The sequence below is a fragment of the Nyctibius grandis genome, chromosome 14 (assembly GCF_013368605.1).
Source record: "Nyctibius grandis isolate bNycGra1 chromosome 14, bNycGra1.pri, whole genome shotgun sequence".
In the NCBI taxonomy this organism is placed as follows: domain Eukaryota; kingdom Metazoa; phylum Chordata; class Aves; order Nyctibiiformes; family Nyctibiidae; genus Nyctibius; species Nyctibius grandis.
The window spans coordinates 2,519,055-2,534,697 of NC_090671.1; the positions used below are offsets into that span (position 1 = coordinate 2,519,055).

General features: G+C 42.8%; 2 protein-coding genes across 4 annotated transcripts in view; one reads left to right on the top strand and one right to left on the bottom strand.

Annotated features, from left to right (window-relative positions):
- Positions 1 to 7,688, bottom strand: part of RNFT2 (ring finger protein, transmembrane 2) — a 31,061-nt gene extending 23,373 nt beyond the window's left edge. The window contains exons 1-5 of one of the 3 annotated variants that reach the window (XM_068412671.1): positions 7,601 to 7,688; positions 6,896 to 7,083; positions 4,820 to 4,885; positions 4,179 to 4,671; positions 877 to 1,355 (exon numbers count right to left, since the gene is read on the bottom strand). In XM_068412671.1, the coding sequence (XP_068268772.1) occupies positions 877 to 1,355; positions 4,179 to 4,261 (562 nt within the window). In that variant the 5' untranslated portion in view covers positions 4,262 to 4,671; positions 4,820 to 4,885; positions 6,896 to 7,083; positions 7,601 to 7,688. Of the gene's footprint in view, positions 1 to 876; positions 1,356 to 4,178; positions 4,672 to 4,819; positions 4,886 to 6,895; positions 7,084 to 7,428; positions 7,563 to 7,600 lie in introns of those variants that run through there. The other 2 variants (XM_068412670.1, XM_068412672.1) reach the window with 2 other exon arrangements.
- A 159-nt stretch (positions 7,689 to 7,847) lies between these two features.
- SPRING1 (SREBF pathway regulator in golgi 1) lies at positions 7,848 to 14,144 on the top strand. Its single transcript, XM_068412581.1, has 5 exons — positions 7,848 to 8,058; positions 8,543 to 8,699; positions 9,995 to 10,146; positions 10,660 to 10,773; positions 11,795 to 14,144. The coding sequence occupies exons 1-5, from the start codon at positions 7,948 to 7,950 to the stop codon at positions 11,876 to 11,878; spliced, it is 618 nt and encodes a 205-aa protein (XP_068268682.1). The 5' UTR covers positions 7,848 to 7,947; the 3' UTR covers positions 11,879 to 14,144.
- Positions 14,145 to 15,643: the final 1,499 nt, after the last annotated feature.

The following is a 15,643-nucleotide window of genomic DNA, read 5'->3' on the forward strand; positions in this document are numbered from 1 at the left end:
CAGGTTCTGTGCTGAAGGAGAACAGAAGTGCTGCAAGTTGTGGCTGCATTGTGCAAACAGAACTCAACTAGAACAGTACAACAATAGCAGTTCAGCAGCTCATGGAGGACAGGGCTTACTATCAAAACCATATAGGATACCAGGTCCAAAGAGCAACATGTTGCAGATATGAATCAATACCTGGTTTTGGAAATACTGACAGAGCGGTAAGTGGACTAAACTCAAGCATTATTGGCTTCCCTGAGATAATAAACTCAGCATACTACTCCCAAAAAGAGTAAGGATCCTCAGACACGCCACACATACAATTTCATAATAAGAGGAGGATTAGATTAATAGATTTTACATGACCACTGAGGGGCTGATATACCCAGGTACCATTAAAGAAACCTGGATAGACTTATTCTTTAGGGAACTCTGAAAATCTCAACTGTAAGATGCAACTGCTGGTGCTGTTTGGCTTGATTTCACAGCTACCATCCTTCCATCTATACAAGTGTCTCATCTCTCTGAACCCTTCTGTGCTACACAGAAGCCTTTGCTAGTTACTAATGTAAGCTCTCCCCATCTCTCCTAGAGAGAGGTCTGAGTGAGAAGCCTTGGTAACATCCTCAGCCCCTACAGGAATGTCAAGGAGAGATTAGGAAAAGGAACAGAACTGATCTCCCAGAGGACAGGGCAGGAAACAGATGGGACTGACACAGATGAAAACAACTCGGACTGAAAGTAGGGTGAATTTATCAAATGCATCATCCCATGCATTTGAATATGTCCCGTTCATGCTAGACTACCTCTAGACACTGTCATACCACAGCAGAATAAAGCTTCCTAAACACGCTCTAATACACTTACAATCCAGAAAGGACAGATGCTTACCAAGCTTATGCTGGAAACAAACTTTAGCCAGGAGGATCAAGATGAAGGGAAGTCCTTTCTGCAGCCAGCCAATCACAGCTTTTAACTCTGAAAGAGCTGGGGCTGGAGTCCCAGCCTGCTCGTCACTGCCTTCCTCAGCATGCCCATGGCGGTCCCCTCCTGCCATGTGCAGTAGAGATGAACCTCGGTGATGGCCATGGTGGAAATGATGGGATGACTGCCGGTGGTGAAGTGGGGCTCCTTCTGCACGACTGGTCCCTTCCTCCCTTGGCGCGGGCATCTGAATGAATACTTCTCCACCTCCTGCTGAAGAGCCCAGAACCAAACCTGACTGGAACGGCGTGGCTGTGATGGTGCCCGATGGGATACCTGCCAGGCCCGAGAACAGCTGTTGTGGTGAGGAAGCTTCAGCCTTCAGACTTTCAAAAACTCCACTTTCATCCACACTGGTTTCAGAACTGACTGTTTGGCTCCGGTTTCTGCAGTGGACGGAGATTAGAGAAAAGTGATTAAACAAAAATGAGTGCTACAGAACTTCTCAGTCTTTTAGCCCAGTCCTGACCATATTCACTTAAGAGTTCAGGGCAGGCTATCGGAACACGTAGGTCTCCAGATGACAGATGCTCTTCCCTCTATTTGCTGTTGGAAAGTCACAGTTGCAGAACTAGAGGCAAGTAACCAGACTCCTAAGATAAGATCAGAGTACTTCTAAAGAACTAATCAAAATACACCAGTTCCTTCATCTAAGGAACAGAGTTCCCAAACACCCCCTTTACTTTTGGAGGAACCAAAGAAATAATACATCCGATACAAAATTCATCATCTTCTATAATGATTTTAATATTTAAAGAAAAACATACAAACCCCCGTGTAACTTTACACAGCACAAGCAAGACAGGTCACATTATATACAAACAAATTAATCAAGCTAACTCAAAGAAATGCCCTACCCCCAGAATCTTCTGTCTTTATTTAGGGATGATCGCTACCTGCCTACTGATGAATAACACAAACAAGAGACAGAGCCAACTGGGGAAGAGAAGTGTTGAGAGCTGCTTGTGTGTCCCTGACGCAACAAATATTAGAAGTGAAGGATGTGCTCATGGGTCAAGAGAAATTGTTTTATTTTTATATTCTTGGCAAACTGGATATGGATGTACCCAAATCACTGGGCACTGGCCAGAATTAGATCTGGCACTGATTCTTTCCTGAGCTTGTTGAATTATAGCCAGATTCCAAAAAGAAACTCTTAAATATCTTCATCCTAATACCAAAAGAAAACAGCCTTTCTTCGCCTGAACTCAGTACTGTGGTACTGAAATGAATACAAGTAAAGTTTAGATGACAGGGAACAATACAGGTAACAAGCAGAACAATCATTAGGCAGTAAACGCTTGGCAGACAGCAAATACCTCTCTAACTTGCAAAAGGAGAGTAAAGAATAAATAAAACTCAGCAAGAGGCAAAGCCCACAAATAAGGTACGTTGCAGAGCTTTAGTCTCTCTTGATTTTAATCCTTGGAGATCTCTAACTTTAGAAATAGTGGTCACAAGCTGAGACAGCACATGCAGGCACACAGAGGGCCCTTAACCCTCTCTCGAGACCCCATGGGTTCAAAAGCCTCCCCAGGCATCTTACAGGGCACAGAGCACTGCCTTTCATCTCACTCTGGAGAGAGCTTCAAACCTCTCTGGGTGTGCCTTCCCACTAAGTAAACTCCTAATGAGGCTTTTTATAGCTACCCCCCATTCCCAATGTCTCTCCATAGGCTCCAGCAAGGAATCAAGTCAACAAGACATTGCACACCTCTTTTTGGTTCAAAATATTCGTAAACAAGATCTTGGATTTTACACCTAACATTACAATTCAGGGATGTATACACAAGACAGGGACATAATGTGACAGTACTTACGTCTGGGAACATAACAAATTGGGTGGAACCCAGTGTTACAGATAAAGACACAAGTATTGTTTGGAACAATACTACCAGGATGCATGACTATGCTTTCAGCAGGAAGGAATTAATCAGGGACATATTTAATAACAAATAAACAAGGATGAAATTGTGAGTCTGCTGAAGTTAACAGAAGTGAAGACCAGTGGCAAGAGCATTTCATTCTACAGCTAGAAAAACTTCAGCCTATGTTACTGCCAATATGTATTTACCCTGTTAAAAACCAGAAGCATTTATAAAAACCAATTGACATGACTTTGCTTATCTTTGGCACTCAATAATAGACACCTATCCTGAATATATTTTAACCACTCAAACAGATCCCAAAGTGCCTTACAAGTTCGTACAGACTCAGAGAGCTCTACATTGCAGATGAGAGTGCCCATACACCACCTTATGTGCCTCTCAAGCCCCAGGCTTGCCTCCTGATATAAAACTCACAGACTGCACTGAGGCTTGGGCAGCATCATGCAGAAAAAGTTGAAGATGGCTTGCTTTTCCCCTGAAATTAAGAATTGTACAATGCCAGAAGTGGTCATGACATCAAGCTTCACCTATTCCTGCAAAACCACTGAGAAATACTTAGTGGCTGCTTGTGATCACGATCTTTCACTTACAATCTCAGCTCAGCCAGAGTAATGAAATTCGTTAGTTCCATCTTTGTCTTAGAGTAATTAGATTAGTTTCTTCTTTAGAGAGAAAAAAAAAAAAGTCAAGCTCTAACCCTGGGAAAGCACAAGGGAATATTTAGTACCAGAACAACAACAGTGGCAAGCCTCCCTTGCTGATGTTATAATTACAGAAATGAATTAGAGGTATTTTACTTCTAGATATTCACATACATGAAGCTAGATACAGATTCTGGGATGATGTAAAGTGTCACCGAAAATCTTTATAAAATCCTAAGTCATAGTAGTTGGGAGCTTCAGACCAGCAGACTTTTTAAACACGTTAATAACAGAAGTATAAATAGCCTCTGTTCATACGGATCAATCCTTTCAGATTGAGAGCACTCAGAATCCCCACAGGGCTGTGCCATGAATCGCTCTGCTAGAGCTCCAAAATGTCCTGCCTATGCTAAGCCAACTGTCTCCACAAGTGCCATACTGGATCATGAAACCTGAAACACTGTAGTTGGTAGCAGTCAATAACTGACATGAAGGAGAAAAGTAAATCTGTCTCTAAACACTTTAAACTTGAGCAGAAAGCCTGGCCCCTCTACATGCAAAGGAAGTATATGCCTTTTTCACTTTTGAGTTTTCATCTTCTAAAACATACCACACACTTAAATCAGAACATTCCTCTCTGGAGAGGAAAATGGAGGAAAAAGGAAGGAAAAAGATTTACCTTTCAGGAGGAATGTTGTCAGTGTTGCTGCTATGCCGTCTCTGCATTTTCCTCAAAACCTTAAAACACAACACGCTGAACATTAACGTTGTAGGTCAACAGTTCCCTGTGTGATGGCTAACAAAGGCCCACAGAGTCAGAGGGCTCTGAAACCCATTCAGCTCGTGACATGGCTGGCATAAATCATTTGCTTCTCCGAAAGAGCACCTCAAGCTTGCATTTGTTTTTTAATACACTTGTGAAGAAACAACTTTCAACTGGCAAATGGAAGCACACATACACTGGTCTCCAGGCAGGGCAGGAATTAGTCAGATCCCCTTTTGCAGCATGTGGTGGTCACAAGGAGTGTACAGCTGTGTGATGACATGTTCTGATAAGGAACTTGAGGACAACTAACAGAGTAGCTCTCGATGTGACATGTGAATCGATATATGCTCTCTGGAAATGAAATCCCTTCTTCCTCTTCTGAAGAAACTTGCTTTGTAAAGCAAAACTGAGAGGAAAAAAAGAAAATGTATAAACATTTCTTATGAAAAACTACAATTAGGTCATGACAATATTCTTTTAAATAAGCAACCCATTCCTTTTAAACCACAAAAATGCCATCAGCAAACTGCACAATGGTCATAAATAATACGCACATATGCAAAAGGTCACATGTTCCTGCTCCACTCATTCTGGAATTCTCAGCATAAATAAAGTAAGGTCTGGAATGGGAAATGAAAAGGCATTGAAATGGTATTAACTTCAGGAACTTTTTCTAGAACAAGGAGAGAAGTTCTTCATTTAGTTATTTAAATCTCTGCTTTCAAGTGTCTAATTTTAAGGGAACAACCTCAAACATATTACACCTTTTAAAAATAAAGTTAATTCAAAAGCAAAGAAAGAACATAGACTCATCATCATGAATGCAGAGCACAGAGTACCTGGCAGATGATAGTCTTATGCTGCTTAATGTTATATTACTTATATAAAATCTGAAGAATGGGCTATTTTTGCAAGCGATTTGTCCACGTTCCCACAGGCAATTCATAGAAGATTTAGAGAGACATCCTTTAACTATTGAAGTCTGATCCTACCGAGCTGTAGACTGCAGTAGCTACTCAATAAAATGTAAAAGGCTCTAAATACTTTTGAATATCAAAACGTATAACATTATTTATAACATTTCAAATGGCATGAATATATGTAAATAAATGTGTAGCCCTACATCTGTACTCTGTAAAGGCACAATGGTTCTGAGAACATTTCCTAGCCGTCCGTAAGCAGAGGTGTGCAAGCTGAGAAGTAGCAAATCCGGAATATTTATTTCCCCCCCTATATTTTCATCTTTTCATTCATATTCTTTACTTTCAGTGACCCACTAACCCATGCAAAATTGCATTAAATTCAAATTTCATTCCTTAATAAAGCCCAAATTGTGCCGTTCACAGTGCCTAAACAGGCAGTTGTGTTTACCACGTGCACCTGAAGTGCATGTAGTTCACTCAGTCCTGAAGATAAGTTACAAAACAGTGAAAGAGGAGGTATTTCAGTTAAATCACACAGGTAACTATTGAATTTGTAAAAGGATAAGGAAAAAGAAGGTTAACATTTACGAAAAAAAAAAAGACTCTTGGTTTGTAACATCTGGTCTTGAGAACCCTCATCAAGTGGGCTGAACTGAGACAACACTGGATTTGAGTCATCAGTGACAGAGCACATGGAGGTTTTAATATGAGAGGCCAACCTTGGACATCCCCTTGACAGTTAATAGAAATACACAGAGATCTATGTAAATAAAATTGGGCATAATCACATATGGCAGGAAAAACACAGCTTTTAACACATTTTAGGGAGAGGATGCAGGAAGCCATAATGAGTATGAGAAATCTAATCCTAACCAAAGTTTTCTGATACTCTAAATTACCAGCACTCTCTTAACTACAAATTTTGATCTTGTAACTCCCAGCAGCTTTTTAATCTCTAATTGTACATTTCAAATTGTGTTGTGTTTTCAGGGACAAAATTTGTTTTTTACGGAAGTGTAAGTTTTATACATTAAAAAATACATATTAAAGATACTTTTTTTCCCAGATTTTTTAAAGCTGTATTTGTAGTAACAAGACTTTGTACTCCAGTAATCTCTTATGCTTTCCCTGCAGTAAATGTTATTTAATCCTAACCTGACAGTATCTCTGTCGACTTAATATATATTATTATCCTCTTTTTAACCAAAACAGTAATTAAGATATAATAAAAAGACCAAGACAGGCTGACCCATGCAGGCAGAGCTGTCCTACCTGTGAACAACTTTGGGGTCACTGCTTATAAAGAAATCTGTCCATCTTCCCATGCTGCAAGCTGAGAGCTAGAGTCAGTGTGGAGATAACTCTGAAACTTGGAATATCCTTCACTCCCTTCTAGACCATTGGAAGTCTCCTACATTGTAATGTGGGGTGAAATCACATTCCAAAATGACATGCAGCTTTATGGGGAGACACTTTTTCATCTGGCATCTGCCATGAAGGGGACAGTGACATGAATGCTAAGCACTGAAGATACAGGACTTAATGAGATGTAATTGTCTGTTCTGCCCAGAGTCCTACAGATTTAAGATCAGACAAAATTTAAATGGACTTTGTTCCAAAAGGCACTCAGCTTCAGTACTGATTGGTCCTGCCTTTTCCGGATTAAGGGTTTTCATCTTGCAACACTTGGACATTTTTTAACAGTACCTGAACAACAGGTTTAACCAGAGGTGCAAGGTGCCACGGTGGGAGAGAGGGAAGCTCAAGAGGGTGCAGACATCGTATACGTGGAGTCCTTCAGATAATCCAAGATGGTCCAAATTTCAGACTCATCACAGGTCCTTCAGGCTGGATGATTGTAAGGCACCTGGATCACAGAGCTCAAACAGGCGCATCTGTAAGAAGCATACGCATAGAGTCATTTTCACCACAGCACGCTAAGTTTCACCTGTCCATCTCCTTGGGAAAGACAGGGAGGAGCAGGAACCCTTGGTGCTTCAAGGCCTGCATGCGTGCATGATCCAACAAAGCCGTTTTCCTCTGGGATTGGCACCCGCAGCCCTGCTCACCACACAGGCACTCCCTGGGTGCCTGCTGGGCTGTCCTGTGCCTTCGCTGAGTATGCACACCCAGACGCGTGTATAATGAATAAATACATACATAGATGTATTTATATACACGCGCACATATATATCTATAAATACAGTTATATACACACACACATATACATGTATACGCACAGACAGACACAGGCGAGGCCTTTTTTCTCCCATTAGGTCGGGAAGGACATTCCCGCTGCAGTATGCGGCCAAACGCCGCAGCGGGCGCGGAGCGGGCCGGCCCTAGGCTGCAGCAAGCCCGGCCCGGCCCGGCCCGGCCCGGCGCAGCAGGCCGCCGCCCCCCCGTACCTACCGGTGCGGGCCGCGGTGCCGGGCACCGCCCTCGCCCGGGGCGGCCGCACCCCCTCAGCGCACGCACATCCGCGGCCTCCGCCTCCTCCGCCCCGCGGCCGGCGGAAGCGGTTGGGCCGCGCTGCCGGGGAGGGCGGCCGGGCCCGGGGGCAGCGGCTGGGGCGGCCTCGCCGAGCGCAGCCCGCGCTCGCTCCCTCCGCCGCTCTCTCCTTCCCTCCGCCGGAGCCGGTGATGCCGGTCCCGGATCAGCGCTGTCCCCGCCGTTCCTCTCCCTCCGTGCGGCGGGTGAGCGCGGCGGCTGGGGGCTGAGAGCCCAGCCCGCGGCCCCGGGCCGCCCGCCGCGCCGCCATGGTGCCCTGGGGAGCGGTGCTGTGGCGGCGGCTGCTGAGGAAGCGCTGGGTCCTCGGCGTCGTCTTCGGGCTCTCCCTCGTCTACTTCCTCACCAGCACCTTCAAGCAGGTCAGTGCCCTCCCCGGAGCCCCCGTCCCGCTGCGGGAGGTGCGGGCCGATTCCCGGCACTCTGCGGTGTGGAGTAAAGCATCCCTTATCCCAGGGTAACTTTGGTTCTTTAGGTGCTGTCACTGAACTCCTGGGATATGTCGCCGTAAGAATTACATCATAATTATTAAATAAAGACAAGAGTTTAAAAAAGCTGTGTCTGATATTGTATTTGACAGCAATAGCGTTTGAACCAAAACTGGGGAAAAAAATCTCGAAGGGACTTGATTATTCTGTTGTAATATCTCTTATGAACTCTAATTCCACTAGCAAAGAACTTACAAAAGAGAAATGTGTACTTTTGGTTATTTAATATAATAATGAGCTGCTTTTGTGGTTCTAGTAGCTGGGTTCGGCTGTGTTAGCTGATCCTGCGGTGAGCCCGTGGATTGGAATGGCAGAAGGAACTTGTATGGGTTGCCTGCATTGCTGTCTTTCCTTGCAGGAAGAAAGGACAGTGAGAGATCGAAATCTCCTCCAAGTGCAAGAGCACGAGCAGCCGATCATGTGGAAGGTGAAGTTCAGTTCGGGCAACAGCAGTCAGCTGAGTAACCAGTGCAGAAATTCTGTGCAGGGGAAGCTCCTCATTACAGATGAACTGGGTATACTTGATACTAAGAATTGCTTCTGCGTATTGCAGTGTTGAGTGCTGCTTTGTCTGTCTGATTGTTGATGGTGCTTCCAAGGCACAACTGCTCCTTATGAAGGCATTCTTACTGCACAACCTCACCTGCTGGCATTTTGTCCTCAGACTGGATTCATTCTGGTGTGGCTGCAGATGCTGCTGATCTGATTCTGTGCACAGCAGGCTCGGGTCCAGCTGGGCTCAGCTCAGGCACGGCACATTATGAGTGCGGCTGCACTGCTTCCAGGACCAGCTTAGATTCAAAGAACTCCAGTCACCTTTGGATGGAACTCAGATATTGAGTCCTGCTCAGTTTAGTGTGGTTGCTTGCAGAGCTATTTGTATCTCCCTGCAGTGTGTTCCTACTGTCAGGTATGTTAGGGAGAATAATCAGGGGAACCTGATTGGCCTTGTGTGGAGGCAGCTCAGGACTGGTATAATTAGTGCTCAATCACAGTTAACAAGCTCATAGGACCCTTGTAAACCCAAGGATAGCTCTTGCAGGTTCTCAAATTAACCACTTGTTTTAAGTGTGTGGAGCCTTTCCTGCCCTGCACATATGCTTCCCCAGTGTGTTTGTTGCTTAGGCACTGGACCTTTCTTGACCAGAAATCAAGGCTGTAGAAAAACCACCACATCGTCTGTGATTTGCATCCATATTAAATGTAGCGCTGCCTGAATTATGCTTACTGTTGATTCACTAAGGTCTCTAAAATCACAGGTGTCTTTCACAGTCTAACACTGGTAGTACAGTTTCTGTAAGGACATACGCTGTGGTTCTATACTGTTAGGGATTCTGCCCAATAATTAATATTACAGCTATCCTGCATGGATAAATCTAAGTCTTTGCATATTGAACTGTAAAGAGAGTTATCCAGACATAGACCAGTTGGAAGAACATTTGTCATAGTTTTCTTCAGTACCATCATCACCCATCACCTTTCCCCTTCCAATCACAACAATGAATTATGCCAAAAAGAAATCAGAACTTAAATACTCTGCATTTAAAGACTCATACTGTACATACAGCATATTAGAGCAGGTACGTAATAGTCGTTGCAGATAACACCAGGTTGTTGCGAAGCTCAGCTCTATGTCCAAGTGTTGTATCAAAGAATCGCTAGTTAGGACGTAAGTCAAACTGAGGGGGGTCATAATCTACTAAATGATAAATAAACCTGTTCTTAAGTAATGTGATTCTTACTATAGATTTCTATAGAACATAAAAAGGAGTACGTTTTGCCAGTTGTTACTATTGGTTTTGTTTTTCAGGCTACATCTGTGAGAGAAAGGACTTGCTGGTAAATGGCTGTTGCAACGTCAACGTGCCCAGCACCAAGCTGTACAGCTGTGACAGCTGCCTTCCCAACGGCTGCTGCAGTGTGTACGAGCACTGTGTCTCCTGTTGCCTGCAGCCCAGCAAGGTGCATTGACTTTCTCCTGCTTTTCAGGTGTTCTCAGGTTCCTCTGTGGCTAAAAGTGCTTGTTTGTGGGGAGCTTTTTTCATTGGAGGGGACAGTTCCTTTTCTTGGAAGGATGAGGAAAGCCTGCAAGGACCATATGGCAAGCTAGAAATAAAGCTTTAAAAAAATTCATCCTTCCCACCTTTGAGAGGAAATGCTGGGAGCCTTGCAAAATGTTTCAGCTTCAGGGGAATTGCATTTGCTGAAGGGAAATGATTGCAGAAAAGCTATTCCAGCCAGTATCAGTTTTGCAGTTAGCACTTCCCTGTAGTCTGTTTGCTTCTCTAGATTCTCTTCCTACTGCTGGGGTTCTGTGATGCGTTAACCTTTCAGTGCTTGCTAGAAATTCCAAGTGGTGTTGCTTACTATTTCTCTCATACTTGAGCTGTGTAGGTTAAGGTGGGCTTTGATTACTCCTTGTTGAAGTACAGCGTTTATGGTTTTTTTGTTTTGTCTTCTTTTTTACTGCTTTAGCAACATCTTCTGGAACGTTTCTTGAACCGGGCAGCTATTGCTTTCCAAAACCTCTTCACGGCAGTGGAAGATCGCTTTGAGTTGTGTCTGGCAAAATGTAGGACTTCATCACAGGTAAGACACAAGTACATGTCCAGGGCTCAAAAATGGAAAAATACCCAAAAAGTGCCCTTTGAAAATGGGGCTTGGTCCTATGGATGGCTGGTCTGTTGTGCTCGCATGCACATGGGCATTTTCATAAATCCTGAAGCTATGGCTGAGAGCTAATCTGAAGGCAACCCTCTGATTTGTAAGGTGAAATAGTAACAGCAGCAGTAAATGAAGGGCAAGTGCCTATTTAGAGCAGGATAAGTTGTACACTCTCTTTAGAAAAGAGGTACTTAACTAAAAAGAGACTAGCTGAGTTCAGTAGCCGGTGAAGATCTCTGATAAGTTCTGGGGAAGATCTCGTAAGGATGAGAACAGTGAGAGTTGTTTGCAGTAGCTTCAGAATGCTGTTTACTTTATGGTACATTTTTAGACTTACCATATGCTGACAATCATCTGCATAGTAACTCAGAAAGTCTGTTGTAATTTTTTTGCTTTTTAAGAACAGAGGTGAACTTCTGTTACCCGTGTGATTTTATTAGAAGTTTTGGTCTAAGCAAGCATCGGCCCTCTTAGAAAGTGCTGTGGGAGATGTCATGCACCGTGAGTATTTAATATAGCAATAGGGATGGACTGCAAACAAAGGACACAATTCCAAATGTCTCCAGAGCTGGGATTTTTTTACCCATAGTATCCGAACTCTAGCTTTATCAAGAAAAATGCACACATCTCAAGTAGCAACTTTATTATGCCTTGCTTGCTTAGGACATTTGACAATACTGCCTAAGCATATATAATTTTTTTTGAGTATTGGATCTGTTCCCACCTACTTGGGTTGTCTCCTGAAAAGTAGGTTCTGGATATGGTTCAACATTGAAGTGCTATAATATAGCAACTGTCTTTTATATATTGGGAGTGCAGTGGTGTTTGACTCCAGATGATACTCTAACATGTAGAAGAATTTGGGAACCTTTTTTGCATATGTATAAGGGTTTTGGCCCTCAGTGAAGGGATGTATTGTTAAATCTTCTCCTCCTCTTCCTGACAGAGCGTGCAACATGAAAACACCTACAGAGATCCAATTGCAAAATACTGCTATGGCGAATATCCCCCAGAGCTGCTGCCTGTTTGAAAGCTGCATGATCTAAGCAACAAAGGGAAGGAACTGGAGACTAGAACCCAAAAGAGCAAGACAAGAGCTGCTGCTTTACAGAACCCTCAGTGTAAATGGCTTATGTTGTTTCTGGGGACAAACCCAGAGGTCTACAGTGTAAGCGAGGGACTTAAGTTCCCTGGGACTGAATCTTGCTTTCTTCAGTTTGGTATGCACCTGCTTTAGAGTACCAGTACATTCTTTGAATACTTCCTCTAAATTTTAGGATGCATGGAGTCGATCTAGGCTATAAAACATCATAGGAAAAATATCTAATGTAGCTTTGCAGCTGTACATGGAGGTTCAATTGTGTCTCTGCAGTTCAGAGACTTTCCAGAGTGACAGTAATAATAGAAAGATTTTTGCTTTTAGAGAGTAAAGCATGCCTGTTGTGCTTCTCTCTCTGGAGCACTTCTTGACATGCATGGTGTATGCTATATATGTAATTATGAATTATTTATTCATTTTATATGGATTACTAGCTGAAAGTATTGATGCTTTGCATAGCTAGTTGTTGATGCCTTTCAGTCCCTGTTTTGTTATGTCAGGTAAAAAGGATATTTTAGATCCTGACTAAAATTGGTTGTTTTTTCCTCCTTAGTCTAAAGGAATTGTATTGGGATTCGTCACTATAGTGCTTATGTTCCTCTTAGTGAGTTTAAAGCATTCAGAACTCCAATGGAGTTGTTATTCTGTCCAAGTCCCATAGCATGAGAGAAGAGCAGATATCCGCCTAGGATGGGATGTTTATTGTCTGTAAACACTTTCCTCGTTACTCTGCAACAGTTTCCTCAAAGAGGAGTCTTAGTCTTGCAAACAGCTCTCTGCTAGTCCACTTTCTGACAGGAAGCACTGAAGATTTGTTTGCTTGAACTTGTTCAGGTCTAACTCAAATGTACTTCACTCCTGCAGAAGGGTGGAGTTGTAGGATTTCAGTTTAATGATGTCCTTGTGCATGAAGTAATTAGAATGTCAGAACATGGCACAGGCCCTCTGAGGACAGCTGTGTTGCATGAGTTCAGTTCAACAATCATGATGTTTTTGACTTGCTGTTTGACATACTTGCTACTCTGGAATTTTGGTCTGATCAGAATGGCACTAGAACAGGGTTGGTTCTCCCATGATTTCTCCTAGCTCTCTATAAAGTTGCAATTTAAACTGTCTCCCTCTTAAGGCCATGCAACACAAAAGATGGGTAGAGAACCTGTAAAATGCTGACTAAATTTGTGCTCCCCCTGCAAGTCATTGGGTGAAGTCCAAGCGCTAGACAAAATCGGGCTGTTCTTTTCTATACGCAGAACCTCATTTCTCTTGTTTTCACCCCACCCATCTCCTCCATGATTTTGACTTTGCGTATGCTTGTTTAAACTGATACTTCTTATTCCCTGACTGAAATAAAACAGTCTACAGAGGCTTTAAAAAAAAAACAAAACCCCAAAACAAAACAACCCAAGCACAGTGGTGGAGTATCCTGGTGCAAAAGATTCGTAGAATGCTATTGCAATTACATATGATAAAACAAGAAGTAGTGTTACCAGCCATCTGAGAAAATCCACTTGCATTGTTTTCATTCTTCTTTCCCAGAAGTCATCAAGTGAGATAATGGTTCCGTCAGCAGATTCTCTTGGAAGTCTTGTTTCTCCAGAAGCTTAAAAGCTTTAGCATTAGCAGTTTATCCAGCTGAAAATCTGTCTCCCCTTTGCTGCCATCCTATGGCAACCTGCTGCAGCAGACATGATACAGTGTGAAGATGCAGTGTGAAATGCTGTCTTCAGAGGGTAGCAGAGGTTACTTCTCTTTTCAGCGTTAAATGGATTCTTCACCCCTGTACCAGGACTTCATAACTGTTTTCCTCAGGGAAGGCCATCACATTGGTCTATTATATCATTCCTGCTGAGGTGTGTTCCAGCACTTCATGGTTTTGCAGCACAACTGATGAGATCAAGATACGGATGGCTTGCTCTTGCTTTCTTTTCCAACTTGGTATTAATTCCTTAGCAGGTGATACCACCGCTTGAAGCAGTAATTGTAAGAAATCATAAGAACCAACCTAATTTGGACAAAATTAGTGGGAATTCCTGGCCTCTTTCTCTCCTAGAAAAACAGGATGTGATCAGAAGTGCATTGTGACCATTGTCCATTCAATGGGACAGAAAGAGCATCCTCCCTCCCTGGTTGTTGAGCTGTTCAATTAGTGTGTATACTATGTGTTAAATCATTAAAAATTTATCTGTGTTTCAATATACTGCCTGTTCTCATGTCTTTCCTTGAACTACAAGGCAACGGTACCAAAATGTAAGTTTGAAGAATGCAGGGGAGCAGAGGGGGACCCTAACTTGAATATGTAATAAAGGCAAGTAAGTAGAGGCAAACAGGAAATCTGTTTCATTTGAATCTAAGAAAAGAGCGTGCTTCTCTCTAATGGTGCAGAGAAAGACCTGGCCCTTTGCAAAGTGGATTGAGCAGGGAAAGGAATGCAAATGATTGCTTCAGGTTGTGAAGATACGGTAAGAAATGGCAAATCTGTGCTTCCTGGTAATACTTCTGTGTAGTTTAAGTGATGTCCATCCCTCTTGCAAAAAAACCTGGTGACTCTGTGGTTGTCAGTGGCTGTCTGACATCTCCTTTCTGTTTGTCAGCTAAGAGACTCAGGTTGTTGACTTGTGTTTGGCAGGAGATTTAATGAGAGCACTTGATGGAGCGACTAGTTCTGCTTATCTGCACTGAGGTCAGTGCTGGGGATAATTGAATGGGTTGTGTACTCCTTGATTTCTGTCGTTTACAAGAATATTAATGCCAGTGAAAAATGGTAGCAGCTGACATCTAATGAGGAACAGGTATAGTATTTGGCTGTACCAATTTGGAAACAGTAATCTATGGCAGAAGGGCAATGCAGTAACTGCCATCTCCGCTGAATTTAAACTTGAGCCATTGGCCTTGAAAGAACCTGCTGTACTGCTCCATTGGGATGGTACATGGAGAATTGGATCAAAATTCTTACTGTGATGGACTGGAGGTCTGAAAAGGCAAAAGCAGACTTCTGCCTTGAGGCCAGGTCTAAACAGTTGATGAGTTGGGATCATGGTTTCTGCATTCTCAGAATCTCACTCACTATAGAGTGAAGAATCACTACTACAACTCCTGTATGTGCTCAGGCTCTAATTGCTTGGCAAACTTTCTAACAAACTGTTAGTAGTCAATTTTGGAATATAAAGCACTAAGCACAGCAAATCCTAAACATGAGTCGTCATTCTAATATGCTTTTAAAAAGCAAATGCTTTTTTTTACTTCCCTTGTCATTCAGCTGGACAGGCTTGAGCTTCAGGATTTGTTCTGTCTTGTGCTAGTCACTTAAACTGCAAACACATTAGATCCTTTAACCTAGCACCATAATGTGATATTTGTTCTTCAGTTATTCTAGTTGAGGAGAGGTGGGGGAGGAGGTGAAAAGGAATTTTCTAACTCAGCAAGTTCCACAAAAGATGGAGTTCAGCAAATTATTGGTGCTTTAATAAGAGCCCTCTGCATTTCTTTACAACCCGAGGCAAACAACTAACTGTATGCAGAGGGGAAAAAATGCCAACTTCAAAACCTGAAGGGAATAATGGGAAAGTGCTTAGTTCTTTATTTTTGATCCGTGTCTAATTAAACAGGCAGTTCTATCTAATATTTTTGGTCAAATAAGGTCCGACTTGTAGCAACATGCATATTGTCTACACGATGTTTTCCATTTTCGAGGCAATC